Genomic DNA, 21,405 nt, shown 5'->3' with positions numbered 1-21,405 from the left:
ACACACACAGTGGGGCAAAAAAGTATTTAGTCAGCCACCGATTGTGCAAGTTCCCCCACTTAAAATGATGACAGAGGTCAGTAATTTGCACCAGAGGTACACTTCAACTGTGAGAGACAGAATGTGAAAAAAAAATCCATGAATTCACATGGTAGGATTTGTAAAGAATTTATTCGTAAATTAGGGTGGAAAATAAGTATTTGGTCACCTCAAACAAGGAAAATCTCTGGCTCTCACAGACCTGTAACGTCTTCTGTAAGAAGCTTTTCTGTCCCCCACTCGTTACCTGTATGAATGGCACCTGTTTGAACTCATCATCTGTATAAAAGACACCTGTCCACAGCCTCAAACAGTCAGACTCCAAACTCCGCCATGGCCAAGACCAAAGAGCTTTCGAAGGACACCAGGAAAAGTATTGTAGACCTGCACCAGACTGGGAAGAGTGAATCTACAATAGGCAAGCAGCTTGGTGTGAAAAAATCAACTGTGGGAGCAATCATCAGAAAATGGAAGACATACAAGACCACTGATAATCTCCCTCGATCTGGGGCTCCACGCAAGATCTCATCCCGTGGGGTCAAAATGATCATGAGAACGGTGAGCAAAGATCCCAGAACCACACGGGGGGACCTGGTGAATGACCTGCAGAGAGCTGGGACCAAAGTAACAAAGGTCACCATCAGTAACACACTACAACGGCAGGGAATCAAATCCCGCAGTGCCAGACGTGTTCCGCTGCTGAAGCTAGTGCATGTCCAGGCCCGTCTGAAGTTTGCCAGAGAGCACATGGATGATACAGCAGAGGATTGGGAGAATGTCATGTGGTCAGATGAAACCAAAGTAGAACTTTTTGGTATAAACTCAACTCGTCGTGTTTGGAGGAAGAAGAATACTGAGTTGCATCCCAAGAACACCATACCTACTGTGAAGCATGGGGGTGGAAACATCATGCTATGGGGCTGTTTTTCTGCCAAGGGGACAGGACGACTGATCCGTGTTAAGGACAGAATGAATGGGGCCATGTATCGTGAGATTTTGAGCCAAAACCTCCTTCCATCAGTGAGAACTTTGAAGATGAAACGAGGCTGGGTCTTCCAACATGACAATGATCCAAAACACACCGCCCGGGCAACAAAGGAGTGTCTCCGTAAGAAGCATTTGAAAGTCCTGGAGTGGCCTAGCCAGTCTCCAGACCTCAACCCCATAGAAAATCTGTGGCGGGAGTTGAAAGTCCGTGTTGCTCGGCAACAGCCCCAAAACATCACTGCTCTCGAGAAGATCTGCATGGAGGAATGGGCCAAAATACCAGCTACTGTGTGTGCAAACCTGGTAAAGACCTATAGTAAACGTTTGACCTCTGTTATTGCCAACAAAGGTTATGTTACAAAGTATTGAGTTGTATTTTTGTTATTGACCAAATACTTATTTTCCACCCTGATTTACGAATAAATTCTTTACAAATCCTACCATGTGGATTCATGGATTTTTCTTTCACATTCTGTCTCTCACAGTTGAAGTGTACCTCTGGTGCAAATTACTGACCTCTGTCATCATTTTAGGCTCAAAAGTTCAAGTTATTTTTACTTCCAATAGTGTTAACGTACTGCACAGGTCAATGACTAGGTTTTTTTACATTTTCATTGTAAGTGGGCTAAAGCAGTTAATTAAAAGTAGACTAACAGAAATGTAAATGCTGTAATTTGATTATTTTAATAAACCATGTAACTTGGATGGATTAGATGGTGACGTGACCACAGTGCACACGTCTGATGTCGCTCACAGTGGTCCAAGGGATCGCTCAGGGAGTTTGTGTGTTCGCTCAGACACATGAAAAATTAGAGGGAACATTGGCCAGGACACATCCATGTAGACCAGCGTTCCCCAACCGTACCGGTTCGTGAGTCCTTTGGTACCGGCGGCGTGACAGTTGAGGCTCGGGTGTCAAATTTATGGTTTACAGGATTTTTATCGGTTTTTAGCATCCTCATTTTTATCGTTAACTCAGTTTCCCTGGGTCTTTTCCTGTGTGTTATGAATAAATATTCTATTTTTTTGTACCAGTACTGGTTTTATTTTGTTGTATTTATCCACGACACCTTTAAGGCCGGACATAAACCAGTCCGTGGTGCAAAAAAGGTTGGGGATCGCTGATGTACACAGTGCAGAAAGAATTTGGCCACATGCTCTGAATGTGGTCTGAGAGGTGTGGTCTCATTGAATATTGGATGCACTGCTTAGGTTTGTCCATTCTGACTGTATCACATGGGTGCAAAAGACTGGCTAAATGACACGTGGAAGCACCTCATAATGATCTCAAGACATAATTCAAAAATATACCAGACTGCTTTCTATTCAATTGAACAACGAGGTTTCCTTTCACATAGCCTTTGAAATTGTGCCAATTCAGTCAAAATCCTGTATGCCGCAATTTCTGGCAGTTTATCATAGACTATTTAATGACAGAGTACCTGCTCTGTTTTACAGTCCAAGACACACACCATATGAGCAGAGCCTTAGACAAGTTTATCAACTTAAAAAAAAGTTTATTTCGAAAGATCCTACAGTTTTTTTTACAGTGTGGTTATAATACAACAAAAAAACCCATTTATTTTGGGAAATAGCACTATTACAGGGCCACTTAGTTTCAGCATTTTGAAATGCTCTGGTAGTTATCAGCCATTACGTCAGCACAAATAACGCTACCGGTGCTTTGGCCATTAGCAAACCCGCGAAAACAGAAGTGGTTCGCAAGTAACAGAAAAATATTGGTTAAACTATTTTGAGCAAAGGCGTGTGGATCTGCAAATGTCACATCATGTAACGTACCAATGGGGTCAGTTATTCACAAATTAAGAGCAGTGTAATAAGTTTACTGTGTGGAAGTGGGCTCTAAATTGCCAGAACAAGGTGAACTGGTCCATAAATGGAACTGACTGAAATTCATGAAAGAAAATTATTCAATGAAATAATCCACAGTCATCACGGGGAAAGAAAATAACTAAATAATGCAGAAGAAAGCACTTCAAACACAGATGGGAGCTGCTTGTCTTGAGAAAGTCTAAATGCTGAGAAAAACATCCCTAGAAAATATCCAGGGAAGAAAGACAGACAGCAGCAAAGAAATAAAAGAGAAGCAGTTAAAGCAAAGAAAGGAGGGGGTGAGAGAGTGATGGGCAGATGGTGACAGAGGGGCTGGACTATTCCCTCGTCCCTGTTCAGTTATTTTTCTGACTTGGCTTCTTCCGTCTACATTGCACACTGGGGGATGACAACAGGTGATCTTATCATTACTGTAAGACTCATAACCCTCACTCAAACAGCCTGCGGCTGAGCCAGGGTCTGTCAGTCTGTGTGGGTATGTGTGCGCATCCAATAATTGCTCATTACAGCAGTAAATCAGATAGCAATCCCCAAACCGCTGCAGGCTGCTCACTACACCTTCATTGCATTGCTGTAATTGTATTGATCGCAATATGGACCAATTATTGAGGGAACAAAGCAAACCCAGATTGAGCCTTTGAGGGTTTAGCATCTCTCTGTGTGCAAGTGTTTGCGTGTCAGGTCAAGTCAAGGGTATTTATAGAGCGCTTTAAAGAAACAGGTTTACCCCAGAGTGCTTTGCAGAAAAACAAGATCCACAAATTAAAACGAGGATGGTAAAAAAAAACAAGACTGAATGAGTGCACCACGAACTCTGAGGAACAGGACCAAAGCCTGGGCAAGGATGTGTGCGAGTGCCTGTCTACTCCCACAAATTCACAGTGGATATGTTTGTGCTGATAGAAGTGAAATATTGGAGGCAATAGCTGCACACATTATCATCTTAATATCTGGCAGCTTACTTACAGCATTGCTGTGTGCAAATTTCAAAATAAGACTAGTTGAATAACCTTGCAAAACAACTGTAAATCATGATTACAAAATAATTAGAGCTTTAATTTTATAAAGACCATTTTTAAAATTTGCCAAGATGGCTCTTATTTATGACTGTACCAGTCTGAAGATATTTTATTGTATTTTTTAAGGCTTAACTCAGCTGAGGGATCTATAGAGCTAAAATTCTTCTTTTTTTCTAGCTAGCTAGCTTAACTAAAATAACTGCTAGCTAAACACACATATCACCAGACCTTCAGCCAATATTAAAGCTAACTTTGTCATAAAATCATTTTTATGACAAAGTTACCATTAATACACTTTTTGTTAACCACCTACTCTGTACAATGTGAAGTGCAATGCTGTAGCATCAATATACTTTGGTAAGGATAGCTATGCTACCTGATAAGCTAGCATTAGCAAAGAGCAGCAAGAGTCTTACAACTTTATAATCTATCATACTTTTATCTGTACAGCATTATGTTCAAGTTCCTGTTTGAATTAGGATCATGCTTTTTAAAATCTCCTTGTACTTATCTTGCATGCTTATGTTTTAGTATAAATTCGGTCTTTGGCTCTACATAGCCAATGGGATCAGTTATTCACAAATTAAGAGCAGTGTAATAAGTTTACTGTGTGGAAGTGGGCTCTAAATTGCCAGAACAAGGTGAACTGGTCCATAAATGGAACTGACTGATGCTAATACAATGGTGTGCTGTTTCCTGCTCTTTCAAAAAAAAAAAAAAAAAAGCTTAAAAAATACATGTGGGCCAATACTAAGGCAACACAGTTTCTTTATTGAAATGTTGACACACTGGAAGCACACAGCTCTTAATATATTTTATTATATTCTTGGCCCTTCGAGGATTATTACATTTTGAGAATGTATTCATTTGCGTGGCAATTTTTACAATCTAAGCTTCAATGTGGCCTGCAGTGTTAAGAAAAAATACAGGCCAGACTGACAAAAGACCCAACAACTAGTATTACTCAGTCGACTTTGTTATTGTACTATAAAGTCCTTTGATTGCCTGCCAGAGTATGTCCAGAGTATGTGCTCTCAAATGTCATTGAGTCCAAAAGGAAAAAAGAATAGAATAAGGTCATTCTGTTAGTTAACAGACTTCAAAAAAGTGTGGCACAGGCAGAGATTATGTTTAATGTTTTCTTCCCTGTTCATCCAAGCTGAACCTTCATAATTTTTAAAGACTTTCTATAATAATTCTATCACACATGATATCATAATTGAATTTGGTCTGTTTAAATTAAGTATTTGAAATGTGTGTTTATCTCTGCGGCACTCTGTACCAAGTCGTGCGGAGGATGTTTTTTGTTCCTGAACTGTCCATCATGAAGCAGTGTGATATTAAATCTTATGTGTTATCATTTAATTTGTTGCATTTCTACAAAAGAGTTTGAGAATGCGTGGGTGTTTGCAGTGGCAGTCGGGTGGTAATTATTTTTCTTGAAATCCTTCCTTGTCCTTATTGAACTGTAATGTATTTGTATCTCTTTCACTGTCAGAAAAAAAGCTTTTAAAGTGCGTTCATGTGCTTATGTGCGCTTTACCTGTGGCCTTAGCTGTCTGCTAATGTCATTGGGGTCCAAGGCGAACAAAGCCTCCCGTGCTCCGACGTACAAGACCCTCTCGTGGTCAGACAGAGTCAGCATGCTGTAGTTGAACACTCCCTGCACGCTAAACCTGGCCATGCTGTCCAACACATCTGGATCAGGGGACACAGAGACATCGGTGCATTACATCACATGATAACGCATAGCTGCATTTCTTTTGGCTGATCTGTTGACAGATGAATAACACCTGAGAGGAACATTTCACACTCTCCTTCGTGAAATTTGTTGATGTCTCAGCTCATTCGCACCTCCAAGCCTCACCCACTCCACCGCCTATAGATTAGTGTCATCCACCACGATTCATCTCTCCCACATCCTTTTGCTAAGATTTCGTGTTGTGCCAGCACACAGCCATTAAATGCTACCCAACAGAGTGCTGCCTGTGCCATGAGAGGTTTTTTTGGTGTCACTAAACAAAAAGTTGATACATACTTTTCGGTTTATATTCATTAAAATGGTCTGAGAATGAACTGCACGTCGACTGGTCTGGGCTCTGTTTTTGTGGCATCATAAAAATATCCCCCCCCCCCAAGATTTAGTTTAACTGACAAAGATTTTAATTAAAACAACACAGCTGAAGTTAGGAAGGAGGTCAGACACGTCAGGTCTTGAAGAGTTTGCTGAGACTACCCACAATATCTAGCTCGAAGATCTCCTGTAAATTATTCCTGCACGATGGAGCACTGCACAGAAAGCTTCCCAAGCTCTGTATTTACTTTGAGAACCTGGAGCAGAAGCCATGTCTTCGGGGAAAGGCTGATAAGTTCCAGATCTACATGTCAGCAGCGAGATAAGGCCGGCGTCTATTTAGAAAAGCTGTGCAAATAAACAAGAGGCAATGATGCTCTCTCAGACCAGCCCTTGTTTTGATGAAGAGTGCATGGGTGTGTACCATTACACCCAAACATTATGAATCTAATAGCACAGTTTTCCAAAATCTAGAGCTTTTAAAGGGAGCATATCAATGAATGCAGATGATTGATCTAGGGCTGATATAAAGACTGAAAGAGTGCACAATCTGCAGAATCGCAACTAACTTTCAACGGCTTCAATCAGCCGGCGCTTTAATGCAAGTTTTAAAAGTGCGTTTGCTATGAGCCAGAAGCCGAGATGTTTGTATTCATACACTTGTTCAATAAAAATTCCATTAGGAGAGGTAGTTTTCAAATTGAGAAAATCGACTAATCTTGTTTTGGAAAACAACTTAAATTGTGTTTAGCCTCAATTTAACACAGCTTTTAGGCCAGAGATTGTTAAAGCACTTATAAACTCAGCATTGCAGTATTACAAAAAGAAGAAGAAAAAAAAATCCTCATTCTTTGAAAAGGAGCAGAGTAATCCAGGCTATACAGAGCAGCAGTACACAACAATACAGGGATTTAAAGTTGGACCTGTTGGCATTATTATTTCAAATGGAAAATGCAAATGAAAGCGCGATTGGACTCTTGCACTCCCACACGTAGATCACATTTTAATGCAAGGCTTTACGAGCCCATATAATGCTTTGTTTATACAGCTTTTTGCACGTGTAAAAGGTCTGCAAACCCCTCAAAGCAGTCTGCTTTTTATATACTTGCCAAAGCCATACGTCTAACTTTGCACAGCACAACAAAAGTTTTGCTGTCAGCTGCTAGAGAGAACATTCACTCCTAGAACTTGAGGAAGTGAAGACGCAGTGGCTTATTTATTTTTGATGGCAGAACCTTACATTATTATAACATTGCTTGAACAGAGCTACATCTCGACATTATGATGCTGAGGGACAATTAGAAACTTTTCACATCGACTTTTGTGCTACAGTGCACTCCATGCCGAGCTGGCAGTGTTGGTAGTGTACCCCAACCATCCACATGTGTGAAAAGGCGACTTGGAGAGCGCAATCTAACAGACTAATGAAATATTGCTGTAAAGAAAGAGATTCGGATATGCATCTAATATTTGCACAGCTCATCTCTCCAGAAAGCCTAATGACATTTTTGAATAATCTTTCTGACAAACGGCGCTCTGCTTTTACCGTTACCTTGGAAATAGGAGAAATAAATGGTCTGACACAAGAAGTTTGGTAAACAGTACTGTTACTAAGTTGCTTTTGCAGGACTCTGCCCTTGTTCTGAACTCAGTTCTGGTCTAAACACAAAGGGCTTTTGTAAATTGAGTGCTGCACCTATAATCAAAGAAATAGAGTACAACCTGTCAGTCAGAGGAAACTGTACGAACGCATAATATGGGAATTCTAGTTATGGTCCTTGTAGCACACTCTCTGAAGTGGCTCCATAGTGTAGTGGTTTACGCATTTGCCTGGTTTGATCTGGGGAGGAGACGTAAAAGCTTTTGGGATTGTGTCAAACATGTGGAGGCACCTGCTGTGGTGCCCCTTGTAAATAAAAGAGCAGCTGAAAGTAGCGCTACATGGTTATATAATCAATCTAATGCAGCAGTCCCCAACCCCCGGGCCACAGACCGATACCGGTCCGTGAGTCGTTTGGTACCGGGCCGCGAGAGTTGAGGCTCGGGTGTGAAATTTAAGGTTTTCAGGGATTTTATCGTTGGCTCGGTTTCCCTGGGTCTTTTACCGTGTTGTAGTTGTGTGTCTTATTTTGAAAGAAATATTTACGCGTTACCATAGCGACCAGAGAGCATTAAGGGGCAGAAAGGAGGACGTTACGCTCAATGTTGTTGGCGCATTTCACGAGGACGCTGCTAATAAAGTTACACACAGTGAATTTGTGTTTACTATTATATTTACAAAATACCACAGTTTTTGTCTTGGTCGTATCATTTTATTTTGTTGTATTTATCTGCAACACCATAAAGGCCTGTCCGTGAAAATATTGTCTGACATTAAACTGGTCCGTCCTGCAAAAAAGGTTGGAGACCGCTGGTCTAATGTGCTTATATGTTCTTCATACTTAGTTCATGGACTGTATGTGAAAAAAGCGTCATTGTGGACTACTGTCTTGAAGCCTCGCATTGAACATTTTGCTCGTGGTTCTTTGAAAATAAAAGACGTAGGTGAGTGCTTGGACTTGTCATTAACCCTCTCAGGTCTACATCATCGCCGTGATCCTAACCGTTAAGTGCGTCCAAGTCATCAGAGGTTAACCACCTTTTATTCTGCATTAAATCTGTATTGAAGACACAAAACTAGCGACTGAAAACATAACTAATCAGGAAATAACGTCTCAAGTCAGACTCTTTTTCTTCTATTCTTCTATACAAGTCACCCCCTGCTGGCCATTAGAATCCCTTCTACAACACAAGGCTGGTTTTCTTTCTCAGCTGTTCCTGCAACTACTGCTGTAATTTGATTAAAATGACAAAATATTACTTAGCTCTTGTCAACTCAAGCTATCATCCTTTGACATGAAATAGCTGAACTGATTTGATTCATTCCAGGATTGTTTAATTTGTTGTGGATTACTTGCAATTTGGGGTTGTTTGTCTTTTTTTGCTGCTCACAGGCTGACACAAACAATCACAGAAAGATTATGACAAAAATCACAAAATGTTCTCTCCGAGCTCCCATCTGCGGAGAAATAGCTACAGTCGACTTTTTTTCCATAAAATTTTTAAAAAGGCACAGCTACTGTTTTGCTGTTCGCTCTCAGACGCACACACACACATGCCTACATACACGCACCCACATATACACACACACATGCGCGCGCACACCATTCAAATCCCCCGACAAGCATACAGACAAACTAGTGGTGCAGAGCAGAAGGGAAAGCTGAGACAGAGACGAGAGGAAAGAGAAAAAGGATGGTGTTTAGTTTTCATTATCCACACTCGTGTTGCTTGTAGTGTCACCTTGTTCTCCTGCTCCTCCCCTCTCTCGCTTTATCCAGGCTGATAGAATGTGTGCAAAATGCGAGGCGACGACAGCCAGCGCCCGCACGTAATGTGATCTCATATACTGAATAAGGATATTTCTTTTTTTTTGTTTTCTATGCCACCAGTATTTTCACATTTTCGCCTTTTCCCCCCCGCTTCAACTGAAAATAGCAGCTGAAATCCAGGGAGGGAGCATCAGGAACCGGTGTGTGATTTATGGTGTGACTAACTGCTCATGTGATGCTGTGGCCTACTTGGGACTAAATAGACTTATATACAAGGAGAAGCCTGTTCTGGTTGAAGGAGCACGCCATGTGTGAGCGGGTTTGTGTGTGCGAGACGAGAAAGCGAAGTTAAAAAAGAAAAAAAAAGGAGACATTTTGTAAGCTTGAGAGTGTAAACTATTTAATCCTTACAATGCCCTTGCTTTTAAGGTTCAAAGCCTTTTTTCTATTCTCTATGACCACTTGATACCAAAAACACAATAATGCTGGCACTACAGTTAAGCAGAACAAGGACAAGGGAACATCCCTAACAACCATTTAACCTCGCCCCTGGCCCAAGATTGCTTTGTTATCTAAGACAATTTCCAAAAAATGCATTGTTACAGCCAACTGGTGACACATTGTCCTGCTTTGCACAGACTTTGATCTCTTCTCCTTCATCTCAAACATATTGAGGCAGTGTTCCACATCTTGGTTGGCTCTGATTCTGTGAGTTTCACAAGAAATGTGTTGCTCTAAAAGGAGATGTGCTGACCTGTGAATGCATCCCTGCTGAAACCCAGTGATGATTGAAGACAGGAGAGCAGCTGAATTAATGGTTTAACAGCTGCCGTGACAGTAATAAGGAATACATACTGACAACTGCACACTTTGCTCAACATGTCACTGTTGTTGTTGGGATATAGTCATCCTGCAGCTACATCCTAGACAGGAACGTTGTGAAATCTGGCACAGTGATTGAAAATAGTCTCATTACACCTCAACTATTCTAGATTTCTTAACTATCTAACTAGCATTTATGTAAGGAACCATGTGTCTGGGGTTTTTCTTTTGGTTAAAGCTAATTCAATGAACCCCAGCACATCAGTTTCTACCATTACCATCACCAGATTATATGAACTAGAAAGTGACGGCCTGGTAACTACTGGGCGCTACTCCCTGACTGCTTGCAATTAGCTGCAGGTAGTTGCTGTAAAATCAATTGCTAAGGCCCCATTCACACGTGACCTAGAGGGCAGTCAGTGATCTCCGGGTAACCGCCTATCACTAGGTGAACCTGGCTGCCAAAGGAGCTGCACCAAGAACTTCCTTGTGATTGCTTTGGTTTCATTGATTGATGCGGTTTGCATGGAAGAGTTAGATTTGTCTGCATGTCCCTGCTTACTGAACAGCAAATCCATTGCTTGAAAACCCATTTTGGTAATGCACAAAAAAGTATGATTTGATCATTGAGGGGCTCTGGGGCAAAAATGCACTCTAATAACTGGTGCACACACCTGCAACAGATTTCTAAAAGACAAAATAGATTATTGTCCATTGATCATAGTTAAAGTACTTTGAGTGTGAGCTTCAGACCCTTGAATTAAGTTATGTATGTCTTTATTTGCTGTAGGGGCAAAACAGATGCAAAAACATAGCAAATATACCAGGTTTTTAAACCTCCAAGGTCTAACAAACCAATTTTAAAGCAGCATTTGGACCATCTTAGACCACTGAAAGCCTTTAATTTGGACAAGTTCAGCTTAAAGAAATCCCAAGTCGTAACATGTTTTGAAGGGTACAGAGAGATGGAAGGGAGGAGTGAAGATATAACCAAAGGAAGGAAGGGGATAAGTAGTGAAGTCAGCTTATTATCTGAAGAGCAGTGGCGTATAAACATTGGGGGGTATGTGCGGATGAACGGGCTAGATGAGAGTGAGAGGAGAGAGAGGGAGAGAGCGGAGGAGGCTTCCTCGGGGGAGAGCTGAACACATCTGCTGTGTTCCACACGGCTGGGCAAAAAAACTCCAGAGCTGACATGTGTACTGAGGTACACATACACACACACATTTGTGTGAAGGTTCTTGGCAACACAAATCAGTGCGCGCATAAACATGCACCCACAGTGAATAAACACAGTAAAAGACATTGCACTTGCACACACACACATGCGTTCAAAGTCCCAAACAGCTCTCCAGGGTACCTGCTCAGTGACTTCAACATCCCTCCACCAACAGATGGAAAGTTTTGCTCCGAGTGGCCTGTTTGAAGTGATCAGCGGCTCTGTCATTAAGAGGCGATGTGGGCACGTGCGCTTTCCACCTTACACTGCACTGTGGCACCCTGAGGCTACCTGTGGGGTGCGTGTGTGGCTGGAGGTCGCAACCTCATAAGAGAGAGGGTTTGTTGACAACAAACACAAGACTTGTCCACAGGTGGTATGGTTCATCTCTGTGTGTGTCAATGGGACGGGAAAAAAAACTCCATCTACACGATCAGAAAAATCCTGAAGGAAGTATTTTGTACACACGGCATACAGAAAGGCGTCTTTCTTCTCTGAAAAGAACTCACTGTTCTTTAGACTGAATGTTATTTAAAGCCTGACACTCAGACTATTTTCAGATTTTTCCATCATTTTAAGGACCTGGTGATTGTGTGTATGTCTGAGGGCGGTTTGGGTTAAATTACAAGGCCTTTGATGCCTGGATAAAACAATCACAGGGAGCAGAAGAGAAGTGAAAATAAAAGAGTGCAAATAAGAAATGAGGAGCAAACATGAGGGGAGGTGTAATGAGTTTAACAGGCAGGGGAGCAATACAAACAAAAGAACAAACAGAAAGCCAGAGAGCCTGAACAGTGCTGCTAGAAACTGAACTTCGAAAGATCTTGAACCTTGAAATCAATTCAGTTGATGAAAAATCATCTGAAAACAAAATCTGCAAAACAGTGATTTGATGACTTTAGATGTCAAACAAAGGTTTTGCAGTTTTTAGACTAGTGCCTGATCGAACGAGGAAATTTAAGACCGATATTTGGTGATTTAAAACCTGATATATCAGCGGATATTTTTCGTCTTTCAGACACAGAAAACATAAACAGAGTTCTCAAACATTTATGTGCAGTTATTTTTGAGACCTTACTAATATCATGTAACAATGCAGTTAAAAGTTATGTCATGGATCACTTGACCTTACTGGGATCAGCTGATTGTTGTGTTTGTGGTTTTCCAAACAAACCACAAATACAACAACCAGCAAGTTGCAGAGTGCCCTCTAGTGGACACATTCTAGTGTATTTCTCTCTTCAAATCATCTTTAATTTTTAAATGATTCATTGGTTTCGTGGTGGACCACTGGAGGGCTCCACTCATACCCAGTGTACAGGAAGTGTGTTGCTGAGTTTTGTGGCGCGATGTAGTCAGTTGTTGTTAGGTCAAGAACAAAGTTGGCGTGAGAAGTGAGAGCTCTCGTGTCGTCTGTGTTTACCTCCACAGTTTATTGATTTATCGTTACATATCCTGACACTAATATATTAACAAATATTAGTCAATCTATATTGATTTGCTTACTTTTGGACCTGAGCCAAGTTTACAAAGAAAAGACATTAAACTGATCTCGTTGCAGCTCTCTTTTACATGTGACCAATCGGCGCATTACACGTACGTACAACTCAAGAAACGAATGTTTGTGCGTTTAAATAAGCCTACCCGGATCAGTACAACGCCACAACGTTGAGCTGTGTTGCACAGATGTGTCAGCGTGTCCTTGAATGCACCGAAACAGGCATTTCACACAACCCACATAAAACGACTGGAGTGTTCTGCAAAACTATCAAGTGGATGGCACAGTGCAGCGTACAAGAGGAAAACCTTGTCAAGGATGAAACGCTTTCATTTGTTTACTTTCACGTCATAAAAGTTTAGCAGATCAAAAGCCATCTCTTAAACATAGTATGTTATTGTTTCTTTGGATACAAAAACAAGGACAAAAATGTCTTCTTTGATCAAGTAACACAGATGAACTTAAACCAAATGCTGAAAGAAATCAAGATGTGACTGCATTTCATTCTGTATGCAAATGTGAGCTGTGTGTGTACTTGCTTGCATTTAGACCCATCATATGTGTGTATGAATGTGCACGACTCACTAGGACATGTCACGGTCAGGTCAAAGCTTCACCACCCTCCCTAATCTAAATCAAGCCAAGCTAGTCCAAACAGAGCTCCATTGAAGAGGCGGGACACGGGGAGCGCCTGTTGCTTCATGGCCGGGTGAAAAGCTCTCAGTCCGGGACTCGCCACTGCGGTCAGCTTCCACCAGCCTTCCAGCCTTCCTCTCACTGTCTGCTATAAATACACCCAGCCTCTTCTTATAGCTTCCAACCGCCTAGCCACTTGCACACTAAACTGTGATTAAAGGCCTATTTTAGGGGGCGCTTTGAAGCAGCGACAAAACGGCGAATGAGAGGCAGAGACAAGACAGACAGAGGAGGGAGAGACGCCGCTCAGCGCCCCCACACAATCATCCAGATAGACCCTAGCGTGTGCACAGACCTCCATAAGAGCAGGCACCCTTTTTGAAAGAATAAAAACAACACTGCTCTGACAAAGACACACACACATGCACGCACGCACACAGCAAAGCTTCGTCTGCTCAACAGAAGTTCACAAGGAAGGCAGGTGTACGACAGAATGAGAGCATGAAGAAAGACAGAGACATTAAAGGGAAAGATATGCATACCCTTACTAGCTGAATCTACCTATTGTTATTTAGGGCTCATTAACACTGAGCGAGTTTCATTGGAATTCATGTCAGGACCGACTCGATGCTGAACAAAGCAAAATAATACCAAATAAAGGGACAGGTTTTAAGGTGATACATTTCTTGTTTCCACGTGTAAATCCTTGTTTGTAGCATCTGTTTTCTGTAAAAGCTTTATTGTTGCCGCTTTTGATAAACAGTCACGCCTATAGAGCGCTCAATTCAGGAGAATTGGAAGAGAGCGTGATGGAGTGGGAGGGGAGGAAGTGGTAAAAGTGGATTAACACAAGAAGAAGTGAGCCCATTGGGGGTGGGGGTTGGTTTTCAGGGGGGATGACGAGGCAAGATGAAAGGAAGAGGTGGGGGCGACGGCGGTGGTGGTGAACAGCCTAGCTCGGTGGGGTGTCGCCACTGCAATCCACAACAAGCAGAACAAATCAAGAACTGGTTGAAGTCAAGAGTACAGTTTTTCCATGCGTCATGGTTCAGCATGTATGAGCCTTACAGCGACGGGCACCAGCTGTGGTGAGCCAGGCCGCTTTGTGCACAATGCTGTGTTGATGACACACACAGAGAGATACAAGGGAGCCTGTGGAGTGGAATGGAGTTCGGGATTTTAAAGGCCACAACCTGCAGTGATTTCACAACAAAAGACACAAAGACTATGGAGAACTACAGTGAAAATGTGTCCTCATGCTGTACGCCAGCGGTCCCCAACCTTTTTTGCGCCACAGACCGGTTTATGCCCGACAATATTTTCACGTACGGGCCTTTAAGGTGTCGCGGAACCGAAAAAAAGAAGATTTATTCCTAACACACGTGAAAAGACCCAGGAAAAACGCTGAAAACCGATAAAAACCCTGAAAACCATACATTTCAAACCTGAGCCTCAACTCTCGCGGCCCGGTACCGGTCCGAGGCCCGGGGGTTGGGGCCCGCTGCTGTATGCAGTTAAATCTGGTTTAGACAGACACCAGTGGTCTGAGTGTATGCGTTTGTCCTCTTGTGTCTATTCATTTTCAATTCAGCGGCAAATTCTATTCAGGAATTTGCTGCTCAGAGTCTTGCTGACTGTAGTATTAACATTCAGCCACCTCAGTGACAGCACATTCCAGTTCTGACATTTCTGACGAGTATCATTATGTAGTACTTAGTTCAAGCATTTTTCTACTCATTTAATCACAGTGCAGCTGTGTAGAAGTGGACCTTCTATGCTCCATATTTTTATTAATGGACTGTGCTTGAACAGCCTTGATTTTACAGTTCAAAATATTCCTTATGTGTCTTACGTTGGGTTTCAGTGAACCCTCCCATCAGTTCATCCACAGTCTGAGAGAAGCATTTTATCTGCTCTCCCCTTCCCTACAACTTTCTTACTAAGTGATAATCGCAAAATAAAGATCTGAGGATAAGGACGGGGGAGCTAGAGGTGCCAGAGATGACCATATTAGCGATATCTGTTCTCAGTGACATCATATAGATGCAAAAATAGAAAAAAATACTAGTCGTTGTCCTCCCTCAGCCTCCTACTTGATGTTTCTTCTTGAGTCATTACATCCACAAGATTTTCAGAAAACTTGACCTCAAACGCATTATCTGTACATACACTGACCTCATTGTGTGAAACACAATAGGAATATTTAATATGAGCATGTGCCACTTTAACCCCATCAGTTGGCAGGCCATGAAAGAAGAAAGCAATCAAATCGACTGCTTAAACAACCCGTGAGGTGTTGTGCGTCATTCTTCATAATCTAAAACCGTTGCATACAGTTTGCGTCCCTCACTGCTGCAAAAAAAAGGTCCTTTGGATAAGAGTACCCTCAGACTGGCATTTTCATTTTAATGCACATGCCCACTTGCCCCCACATCAGCCCTCACGAAGTCAGAACGACAACAGAGAGCAGCGCAGGTCTCGACATTTGGTCCCGGCTGTTAATCTTCCCCGACCAATCAGCACAGGGTCAGTGGATGACTGGCACTCAAGCAGATAAAAAGCTATGATGAATCTCCTCCTTCCATTCCCTCCCACTTTTGTCCCCCCACCATCTATCCTCCCAGTCACGCACAGCCTCTCTCTGCCTCCTCCTCTCCCTCGCTCTCAACCACTCATTACTGTAATTGGAGGGTTTGAGGAGATAAGGCAGAGAAACAGAAAGAAGGAGGGTAAAGAAGAAAGAAGGTTGAGAGAGAGAAGAGAGAGGTTTCTGGAGGTCAGAGGCCCAGCCCTTTTCCAATCTGCTTCTACAGAGTGTATGTGTGTTTTTTTCTCAATCTTTCTTTTCTTAAATCAAGAGGCGTACATTTGCTTTGGCCTTTCTTTAAAGATGCAGGGCTCATTTTCAGCATCAAAGCTCGCTAGGTTTTCAAGCATAATATCAAATTTGTAAGGGCTTAGATTCTACAACTTCTTTCTTTCTTTCCTTCTTTCTTTCCGTACAGCTGTGTTTTGTCAGATTTCTGGCTTACCGGCCTCTGTCATTGGGCTGGGGCTGAGAAGTTTATGTGTGGTTGTGTATGAGCGTATGTGAAAGCTAAAGCCATGGAATAAAATATGGTGTTCAGCAGAGAAAGTCAGTAAGGACTGGGACAGACGGTGGTGTTTTCAGCTAAAGCATTTTCTGTGGTCAATGGAAATTGGTCAGGTTAAGTGTGTGAAAGTAGTAGCTTAAAGCAACATAATGGATACTACAATCCAATCGAATCCAAAAAAGCAGGTGCAAAAAGAAGGACAAGGTCAGATTTGAGGCGCACAGACAACAGATATCTGAAATCTGTTCCACTTGTAAGATTAAGTAGCGAGGCGAGCAGAATGTTGCCAAGAAATCCCACAAAAAACACTCGCCTGGTGACATGACCCTAACAGATGTGTAGACCTGGGTTAATGTCAACTTGACAAAATCAAAAAACAGTTGCTTGTTTTGAATTAAGAGAACAGCACATTCATTTCAATATACTTCCACTACCTTATAGACGCTACGGGAAGGTTAATTTAAAATAAACCCTATATTTGGTTTCTGGCTTTTCTGCCATTTGCACTACCACCGCACATCATTTCGCTCTTTACCGTTATTTGTACAAATGCCACCTACAGTGAGACACCTGTGCAAAAGTTGTTGCACTTGGAAAGACTTGCTGTGTTCCCCAAACCTTTTTTTCATCACCACATTTAAGCCCAGCGTGAGCACAGAGTGACAGGGAACTGTAGCAGAGAGGAAAAAGCTGCTACTTTTCATTATTCATATAGGCTAGTGCAGTGCACCAGTGCAGCTAAATTAAGCTGCCCTGTTCACAGACTCCAGTGCTATTGTTGAACTGTATTCCATTAAGCTCTTTATTAAAACTGACAATATATCATGAGCTAAAACTGTGTTTGTTCCTTCCAGCTGTTTGTAGGAGTCTTTCATTTAAATTTGTTAAACACCTCTGGCAACAGCAGGGTCAATTTCACTTTTAATTGCACCAAATCACAAGAGCATACACCCTGAGACACACTTATATTTTAAAGGAAAAGACCCTATTATATTAGACCCCCCACCCCCAAACAATTAGATGTCCCCCTCCATCCCAAAAATGCACAATCTAACCCTATTTTATTTTACCCCTAGTTTGCTACAAACTACTACTAGAGAATTAGTTTGACCCATTGTTAACGAATTAGGTCCTCCGGGAACCAGCGGGCTTCTAGTGCCTAATGGGTAAGTCAAAAAGTAGAAAAAGCAGACAGCATCTCAGTATTCATGGGTAAGAAAACCTTTTGCGAAAAAGGATGAATGAGCAACTTGTACAATATGAACATAAATGTGAAATATTATCCGTATAAAAGGGAAAAAGAAATCAAGACACATGCACTACATCAGGGTGCAGAATGAGAAAATATGAGCGAAAAATGTAAAGTATGTAAATTTTCAGCACTCATTAGCAGCTCCACGAGGGCCATACATAATGTGTGTACATAAAATGTCTCATTAGAAGCCAACAGTGATTTCTTTTCCCCCCCTCCACTAATGTGGCGAGTGGCTGGTGAGGAATAACAACAGGCCTAAAATTTCAAATGTCAACATGTGACTTTAAAAAAAAATATAAGAGGGGAAGAAAAAATAGAAGAAGAAGAGGGGAGATAGCGAGACACAGAGAGAGGATGTTTGCTTTTCTTCTCCTGCAACCCCGTGTAAGCCTCGTTTAATTGCAGGGTGTGTGAGGGGGGTGGGGGTAAATATTATCTCTTCAACCATCTCTCCCCTACCATAACCCAACTCACTCAGCAGCACACACACACACACACACACACACACACACACACACACACACACACACACACACACACACACACACACACTCCCCTCCTATACCACCTAAAAGCTCCAAATCCCTCAGACTGTCAACCAAGCAGTATACACACACGTATAAACAAGGGGAGATTAGATAGGCAGATTCACAACTACACACACACACACACACACACACACACACACACACACACACACACACACACACACGGACATCTCCCTCCAAACAAATACGTATAAACAGAACGGCCCTCCGTCGCTCTATATTTTCCTTCCGTCTTCTTTTATCATCGCCCGTCTTCTTGTGTCTGTCTAACACGCACACGCGCTCACATGGATGCTTCGCAGAGATGGTTAGGTGCAATGTGAATTGCTGGGTGAACGGCCGGCAGTTTGCGTCTGTGTTTTCCTCTCTCTCTGTCTATCCTCTGAAGCTACTTTCTGCCCTTTTAAGGCAGTTACTGACTGGCCTCTCTCCCCAGTCTCTCGCTCACTTTCCTGCTTTCTTTCCATTATACCTCCCCTCTCTCTCCCTCTCTTTTCATTTTGTCTCTCCACTCCAATCCATCGTTCCCTCTTTCTGCAGCTGTATCCCCCCCCCATTTCTCTCCTATCTCCTTCTCAGCACTGTAGCAAGAATCCATCCATATAAGTCATTTAACCCAGTAGCAGGGCCTGAAAATCTCATTTTTTTCCTTCCCCTCTCTTGCCAAGCGAAGAAATCTGTCAACAGGTATGATAATCCTGCTTGTTTCCAATGCAACTCATTTTGCATCAAGAATCTCACTGCACGTGAGAGCCACACTCAAATCAGAGATGACGTGATGCGATCTGCCTTTCTCCTATGTTTCATGATGAGATTTTTATGATGACTTTTATGACAGAGGCACTCCCGATATGAAAGCGAAGCTGCACGAGAAACCACGGGAGTTGTCTTTCAACACACTTTTTTTCTAAAAAGGAAAAATGCAAAAAAAGGGTTATTTATTCCTTGGTAGCAGATGTCCCCGTTTCCCCTGTCTGGTGTGTCTTCGCCACAAGTGTATGCCAGCCAAAGTGTGTGCCGGCTAGAGTGCAGCAGCAGAGATCTGTGCTGCTCTGTGCCAGCGCTGGCTTCACTTTGTCACAACGGAGCATTTCACCACAAACTATCAACACCCTGCTGATTGTTTTTTCCCCCCATCTTCTCTGTCCTTACATTACACCAAAAACGCCAGTGATGAGGTGTTGTAAGGATATAGAAAAAAAAAGAAAAGGAGAATGGGAGTGATAGCGGCTGTGAAAGAAGCTTTTGAAATATCCCCACGCTCCTTCGCCGCTGCCGCTACCGCTGTGCGCACCATTCTCCTCGAGAGCGGCTGAAATCGAAGCTGTTTGTGAAAACGCCATAAGAGCATTTCAGGTTCATACGATGAGCCGCGGCACACAAAGCAAAAGAGGGGAGGGGAGGGATAAAAGGCAAAAAAGAAAGAGCAGGAAGAGAGAGAAAGGGAGCGAGAGATATGGGATGAAAGGTGGGATAGGTGGAACAGAGAGGTGAGAAAATATACTTTTTCACAGCTTTTTCCCCCCCACTTCTCTTTATAGTATTTCCCTAATCCCCAAGAGAGTGAGGCAGCTCTTCTCCCTGGAGGGATTTAAAAAAAAGACTATTTCTTAGCTCGCAACAATTGGCATTGTTCAGTGAAGAAAGCTGGGTTTGGCTGCAGAGGAGAGCTGAGATAAATGGTGCAAATTCAGCTGAGCGCTAGGATTATACTGATGCATTGTTTCACTGAGGGTCGATGTGGGCCTTATCTCAGAAAACCTCCACCTCTGATATAACGGAGAAATCCTCCTGATTGTTGTTATGGAATACATCTGTCCAATTATTGGTTTTGTATCCGATGCCTGACCAAATAAGTCATTTCAGTGACTGATCTATCAGTCTAATAAATCGACCTTATTGGCTCGGTCAGAAGACCGCATAAAAATGAAACATTTCTTTTAGAGGATTCAGTCAGTGGATATAATATCAGGGATGTGTAAATGTATCACCTTCTGTAACACTGGCCAGAAGTGGCTAGGGATGGGTATCATTTAGGATTTATCCGATACCAGTACCAAATCGGTACTTTTGAAACGATGCCGGTGCTTAAAGAATGGAGAACACAAAATTGGCCCACAAACCTCTTGGCTGTTTTTTTGTAAAAAGATAACAATGTTAGCCTTTTCTGCAGCTATAGGGGATTTATGGTATCACTCTTGGCTGGAAGCAGTGGTTAATCAATGGAAAAAACACCAATTTTGTCCAAAAACCTCTCATGTTTAGCTGTTTTCCACTTTTTCTTTGGTCATTTTAGCCTTTTTGGCCAGGGTGAAGGGAGTATCTGCCATCAAACAAGAAGACAGCCGCATGTAACTACGACGGTGTTTGCTAGTTCACCTTACATGCATTAATGTAATAACGTGGTTAGCCTACTCAACGTAAATTACACACGAACAACATTAAGCGACTCACGCAGAGAAGAACGGCTGCTGCTGCCATCATCCGTCATCATTTCTGCAACACTGGCAGGGCTAGGGGCCAGGACTCTCCTCTTCGGGTTTTTGGGGGATGTTGCTCCATGTCCGATAACAGGCACCACACCCGCAGTAGATGTGCACGGTGTGAGGTCTCGCAGCAAGCTATCAAATACGGTGCATTTCTCGGCTTTTAAAAAAAACGCTATGCGTCGCCAGGTGTTTCATCGGATTCGAGGAGTTACCTCCTTTGCACAGTATCACCTTAAAGCACTTGTTGCAGGCTGCTGAGTTTGCATCTTTTGCTGTGAAATATAGCCAGAATTTGACCGCTTCGCCTTGGGCATTTTTAATCTGTATCTCTGCTTTGAAAGAACGTACGTACCTGGGCCCACCTACTATCCTCGGAAAGGTAAAATGATTGGCTAGAATCCAAAGTGTATGACATTTCAGGAAAAAAAAGCACCGAAATAAAGCACCGAAATGTGTGCTGCTTTTCGGTCTGGTTACTACCGATTATGTCAGAACCGGT

General features: G+C 42.4%; 1 protein-coding gene across 2 annotated transcripts in view; it reads right to left on the bottom strand.

Annotated features, from left to right (window-relative positions):
- The window catches only part of sema4c (sema domain, immunoglobulin domain (Ig), transmembrane domain (TM) and short cytoplasmic domain, (semaphorin) 4C), a 111,295-nt gene that overhangs the window by 31,878 nt on the left and 58,012 nt on the right, over window positions 1–21,405 (bottom strand). For both annotated transcript variants that reach the window (XM_085293445.1, XM_085293443.1), the window contains one exon: window positions 5,443–5,597. In XM_085293445.1, coding sequence (XP_085149571.1) covers window positions 5,443–5,597 — 155 coding nt within the window. The remainder of the gene's footprint in view (window positions 1–5,442; window positions 5,598–21,405) is intronic.

The sequence above is a fragment of the Mchenga conophoros genome, linkage group LG12 (genome assembly GCF_057382185.1).
Source record: "Mchenga conophoros isolate Kocher_MC1m ecotype Shallow Benthic linkage group LG12, M_conophoros_male_GT1.1, whole genome shotgun sequence".
NCBI classification, from domain to species: Eukaryota; Metazoa; Chordata; class Actinopteri; order Cichliformes; family Cichlidae; genus Mchenga; species Mchenga conophoros.
This window is presented reverse-complemented; position numbering and strand designations above follow the sequence as displayed.